Source organism: Sorex araneus, chromosome 1, assembly GCF_027595985.1.
Source record: "Sorex araneus isolate mSorAra2 chromosome 1, mSorAra2.pri, whole genome shotgun sequence".
Taxonomy (NCBI): domain Eukaryota; kingdom Metazoa; phylum Chordata; class Mammalia; order Eulipotyphla; family Soricidae; genus Sorex; species Sorex araneus.
Window position 1 is genome coordinate 195251859 of NC_073302.1, and position 6000 is coordinate 195257858.

At 72.5% G+C, this 6000-nt stretch overlaps 1 protein-coding gene across 3 annotated transcripts in view; it reads right to left on the minus strand.

Annotated features, from left to right (window-relative positions):
- The window catches only part of MCF2L (MCF.2 cell line derived transforming sequence like), a 46537-nt gene extending 41566 nt beyond the window's left edge, over positions 1 to 4971 (minus strand). The window contains exon 1 of one of the 3 annotated variants that reach the window (XM_055147431.1): positions 4926 to 4971. In XM_055147431.1, the coding sequence (XP_055003406.1) occupies positions 4926 to 4953 (28 nt within the window). In that variant the 5' untranslated portion in view covers positions 4954 to 4971. The other 2 variants (XM_055147425.1, XM_055147401.1) reach the window with 2 other exon arrangements.
- Between the last annotated feature and the right edge of the window lie 1029 nt (positions 4972 to 6000).

Sequence of the window (6000 nt, forward strand, 5' to 3'; positions counted from 1 at the left end):
GCCGCGCGGCCGTCCCCCATGGCGTGGCGGCAGGGACGGCTCCCGCACGGCCACCATCAGCCCTCTCGCGGACTTTGCCCCCTAGAACCCGCGAGGACCAGCTGCCCGTCCACTTTCGCTTCCCCGGGACCAGGATGCCGGGCCGGGCACTGGCTCCCGAGGCTCGGCCCGCTCCGCCCTGAGTGCACACACGCCCACGTCACCAGCTGCCGTCCGCAGCCGCCCCCGCGCGCGGTGGCCCCTGCCTCGGAGCAGGTCCCGGGGCAGAGCGGCGAGGCCCTCTGGAATGCGGGGCAGGGCCCACCGGCCATCGCCTCCCACCCACCCCAGAGGCCTCTCAGGTGACCGCAGGGACAAACAGGGGCGGGGCGGCCCCGGGGAAGGTGACCAGGAGAGGGACTCACGCGCCGGCCGCGTTTCCGGCTTCCCAGTCACGCTCCCTGGTCTCCGGGTGTGGAACAAGCCCGGCTGCCCTCGAGAGGGCACAGCACGCAGCGTGGCACGAGGCAGCTCGGTCACCCCTCGCCAGGGGCCGCAGCCGGGGTCAGGCTGGATATGGTGGCGGGCCCCTCTGCCCGGCGCCCGTGCGGGCCGTGCCACCACTGGGCAGTGCCAAGGCCTCGCCCAGCACTGAGCAGGGAGAGCGAGAGCACAGCAGCCCGCCTGGGACAGGGTCTTCCGGGCCGGCCAGGGCGATTCCTGAGCACAGAGCCAGGAGCAAGCCCCAACCACCACCACCTGCGGCTCTGATCCCCAAAAACAAACAAGCCCGAGTTAGAGCTGGGCAGGAGGCATGACCTGGCACGAAGGGGGACTGACTAGTATGAGGAGTACTGACTAGTATGAAAGAGTGCTGACTGCGTGAAGGACGCAGCACTGAGTAGCATGAGAGATGAGCACTGACTAGCATGAAAGAGCACTGAGTAGCACGAAAGAGCACTGACCAGCACGAAAGAGCACTGACTAGCATGTAAGAGCACTGACTAGCACGAAAGAGCACTGACCAGCACGAAAGAGCACTGACCAGCATGAAAGAGCACTGACCAGCATGAAAGAGCACTGACCAGCATGAAAGAGCACTGACCAGCATGAAAGAGCACTGACTAGTAGTAAGAGCACTGACCAGCATGAGGGAAGACTGACTCGCCTGACAGCGCGGGCTAGCAGGGGGGAGGACTGGCCAGCACAAAGGGCACCAGCTGACCTGAAGGGCTCTGACCCGCACGGAGGAGTGTGAGGGGCTCTGTGTACTAGGACCACCGACGCCGAGTCGTCGTGGGAGGAACCCCAGCTGGACCAGCCCTGCCCCGCACCTCCCCAGTCCGGCCGTGGCCACACGCCGCCCTCCCACACAGAGGGGCCGGTGTCCCCTGACACGCTGGAGAGGCCACCCCAGCAGAGCCTTCTCCCAGGGTCCGAGCCAGGAGCAGGAGCACAGTGCCGCGGGCTGTGGGCGGGGAGGCGGGAGGGCGCGGGGCCCTGGGATGCCAGCCCAGCGGGTCCAAGGGGTCTGTGTGGGCGGCTCACATCTCCCCCAGCCCCGCCACTGAGTCCCGCAACCGCCCAGGGCACGGGGCTCCCCGAGACCGGCTCTGGGGCCCGGGCAGCGGCCTGGGCGAGGACAGCCCCAGGAGGGCGGGGGGTCGGGGGGTCTGGGGGCCGGGCAGGGCTGAGGGCACCGAGCAGAGGACCCACGCATGCCGCCCGCTCACCTGGCTCTGGGCGCCTCCAGGCCCCCCGGCGCCTCCGGGGCAGCGGCCAGCAGAAGTGCGGGGGCCCGTGGGGGGCTCCCCCGGCAGCCATCGGGGTCTCTCCTGCAGGGGCCCCGACTCTCCGGGCTCCCCCACTGCCAGCCGCCGGCACCGCCCCACTGGGGACGTCCCCGGGGGCAGCCAGTGCTGCCAAGCTGCACGCGGGGCTGGGCATGACCTCTGGTGCCCTTGGCCCGCTGCCTGCGTCTGTCCGTCCGTCTGCCGTGCGCAGCCAGGCCGGCCAGAGGTGGGGGACCTGGTGTCCGGAGCCCACACGGCCCGCCCGCTTCCTTCCTGTGGGGCTGGCCCCTGCACCCCAGACACCTTCCCGCCGCAGGAAATCTCCCGCCAGACAAACAAGGCGCGGGGAGGAAGGGAGGAGGCGCGGGGAGGAAGGGGAGCGGCGCCCCCATCCCCCCCGCAGACACGGACACCTTGGAGAGGCAGGGACACCCTCCACGCTGGCCCCACCAGGCCGGGGAGTGGGTGCTTCTGCGTGTGGACTGAGGCCCTGAGGGAAGTCGCCCCGCCCCCACCGGCTCCCACCAGCCCCCGCCCGCCCCCACCCGGCCCCCTACTGAGCAGAGCAGCAAGGCCTCGGGCTGGGCTGCGGGTGCTGTGGCCAGCCCCTTCTGAGGCCTGGGGTGGGTCGCGCCGGGACCCCCGGGGGCAGAGCCTCGTGACCCCAAGCCAGGAGGCCCCACAGGGCGCTGCCGGGTCCACCACCTGCGTGGCACAGCCCAGCGCGTCCACGGCTCCGTCTGCCCCGATGGCGGGTCAGCCTGGACACGGGCTCCGGGCAGGCTCCGGGCAGGCCCAGGCGCAGGATGCTCCCGGGGCCCCACAGGCCCTGGCCAGCAGTGCAGGGGCCAAGGAGGCCCCACGCAGGCCCCCGCCCCACAGACGGCCTCCCGGCCAGCAAATGGGCAGAGCTGGACAAAGGTCAGGAGGGGGTCGAGGCAGAGAATTCCTGGGCAGGTGGCTGGGAGGGTCCTAGGTTTCGGTCCTGGGGAGGGGGCTCTGGGGCACGGGTGCGGGGTCCGAAGGCAGGGTCATGGGGGGAGGGTCCCGGGAGGGGTCAGGGGGTTCCAGGGCGGGGTCAGGGGGAGGGTCCCGGGACGGGGGCAGGGGAGGGTCACAGAGGAGCCTCCACTAGGCGCTGCCCAGGACCAGCCGTCCTGACCCCGTGACGGACGCGGCCAGTGGTGGCCAGGACCACGACACAGCAGTGGCGGCCCCAGCGGCCAGAGTGGACGGCACAGCAGCCCAGACGGCCACAGATGGCCAAGAGACCCGGCCCCTGGCCTGCACCTGACCACTGCACGGCGGCCTCCGCCCTGTGACCCGCCGCTGCCCGTCCCCCTCTGTCCCTCCCGGGAGTCCACCGCGGGCTGCCCACCTGGCCGGCATCCATCATCACCTCCCTGTACACCCACCACCTGCCCACGCACACTGCCCGCTGGCCCCCATGCAGCAGCGTTCTGCGTCCAACCCCTACTGTCCTGCTCCCTCGTCCACGCGTCACCCGTCCACCCCCATCTGCCCATCATCAACTGTCTTTTCCACCAGACCATCGTCCCAGAAGCAGGGATCCGTGCTGACCACCCCCACGACAGGTCCCGCTCTGCTGCAGGTCCGCCCGTGGCCGGAGATGCTGACCGAGACTCTGCTGGTCAGCAGGCGCTCCCGGGCGTGCTGGGTTTCGCCCGGGGACTGTACCAGTCCCGCCGGGGACCTCAAACACACACTTCTCGGCCCCGTCCCAGCCTCCCTGAGCCAGAGGGCAGGGGCGAGGCCCGGAGCAGCCGGCTGGGGAGGGGCTCCGGCCGCCTGCTCTGGCTGAGCCCACAGGCCGGCAGAGTCTGGGCCCCGTGTTCTCCCGCAAACAGCCCGACTCTCGTCCACGACTCTAAGGAGAACACGGGGACAAGCAAAAGCAGGGCAGGAGACACTGCCCCCCCCCATGGTTCCAAGGGCGGTCCGGGAGCCACCCACAGGGCGGGCGCAGGTGGACAGGCCCCAGGCCCCGCCAGGTGTGGCCCCAAACAAGAGCAGAACAAGGACAGGTCGCAGCACGAGCCACGTCCTCAGGGGGAACAGACTCGGCCTGGGCACAGCGCCCCGTGGCCTTGCATGGGGCCCGGGAGGGGCGGCCACGGGGTGGAGGGATGGGCGGGCTGCAGACAGGGGTCCACGCGGTGCCCGAGGCTCGGCTGGGCCCATGGAAGGCACTGTGCCCGGCCTCAGCGGGCACGGGAGCCGGCCACCAGCATGCCTGCAGCCCCAGGCGTCCCTGGGGTCAAAGCCCACTGCTTCTGAAGGGCCCGGGCGGAGAGATGCCCTGTGGACAGGGCTCTGGGTGGACAGCAGGGCGGGCGGCAGGGGGGAGGAGGGAGGAGTCCGGCCAGGCCCATGCCCACCCGCCCGAGGGCCGCCCCACTTGCTCCCTGGCATGGCTGCCCCCGGGGCTCACGGGCAGACCTGGGCACTGGGTGACGTCACTGCCTGGACAGCTGCCCGCTGGGCACAGCCCAGCCCAGCACAGAGAGAGCCAGTGCAGGGCGGCCGGGCTGCCCCTGCCGGTGGGGCCTGTGGGGACCCTCAACCCCTACCTAATGCCCCCCACCAAGGGGCTCCCCCACACACAGCAGGAACCCCAGTAGGCGCCCCGCCCGCCAGGCGGGAGCCCCCTCCACACCGGGAGCCTCCCCCAGGGGAGAAGCCTCGCTGCACAGGAGACCCTCCCCACCAGGCGCCCCACCCACCAGCAAAGCCCCCGCCCGGGGCAGGGGCAGGGCTGCAGCAGGAGCCCCCGCGGCAGCCCCCTTGGCGACGCCCCTGCAGCAGGACCCCGCGACAGCCCCCTTGGCGACGCCCCTGCAGCAGGACCCTGCCGCAGCCCCCTTGGCGACGCCCCTGCAGCAGGACCCCGCCGCAGCCCCCTCCCAGCGCGCCCGCTGCAGCAGGACCCCCCGGGCCCCCCGCCCCGGGCCCCCCAACCCCCGCGGCCGCGGTCCGGCCTCCTACCCGCGCGCGCGCCGACGGCCGCCAGCCTCCGCGCCAGCTGCTGCAGGGCCATGTCCGCGGCGCGGGGGGCGCGGGCGGGGGGCGGCGGAAGCGGAAGCGGCGCAGGTGCGCGGACCCCGCGCCGGGGAGGAGCCTCCGCGCCGTTACCTGCGCACAGGCCGCAGCATCCCCGCATCGCACGCGCGCCCGGGTACCGCGCGGGGACGCGCGCCAGGGCCGGGACCCGCCTCCCGCCACCTCCACCGTGCTCCCCGCCGGGCTCCCCTCCTGTCACCCGCCGCACCGAGCTCCCTCCCCCACCCGCGTCCTGCGCCCCTGCCCCTGTCCTGCCACCTCCCTCCCCGTGCCCCCTCCTCCTGCCACCTCCACGGTGCTCCCCGCCGGGCTCCCCTCCTGTCACCCGCCGCACCGAGCTCCCTCCCCGCACCCGCGTCCCGCGCCCCTGCCCCTGTCCTGCCATCTCCCTCCCCGTGCCCCCTCCTGCCACCTCCCTCCCCGTGCCCCCTCCTCCTGCCACCCCCCTCCCCGTGCCCCCTCCTCCCGCCACCTCCACCGTGCTCCCCGCTGGGCTCCCCTCCTGTCACCCTCCGCACTGAGCTCCCTCCCCGCACCTGCGTCCTGCACCCCTGCCCCTGTCCTGCCACCCCCCTCCCCGTGCTCCCTTCCTCCCGCCACCCCCCTCCCCGTGCCCCCCTCCTCCTGCCACCTCCCTCACCGTGCACCCTTCCTCCCACACCGCCCTTGTCTCTGTCTCCTGCTGCAGGTGGTGCTGGACCCCCAGGGCTTGCTCACCCAGAGCCTGGGGCTGGACCAGCCCTCCCCCCACTCCCCCGCAGCTTAGGGAGCTGCAGATGCCCCTCCCCCACCCCGTGACCCTTTCCCCTCCTTGTCACACAGAACCTGCTGCTCCCTGGGGCAGTGGCACCTGCTGGCCTGTGCCTTACCAGGAGCCTGGGCAGGCAGCCGAAACCCCCTCACCTCTGAGGCCTCCCGCTCACAGCCCGGCTCCTTCTGCCATGGGCTCCCCTGCTCTCTCCCTCCCCTGCACCCCTCCCGGGTCCCGGGTCCCCACTGCCCCCGCCTGACCCTGACCGAGGGGCTGGGCTCTGGAGTTTGGCCGGAGCTTCTCCAGGTCTCACTCCCCTGTCTGCAGAGCCCGGGGGCAGCCCACGCCCGTTTCACAGAGGGGGACCAAGAGAAGTTGGGGCTGTGCGCTCAAGGG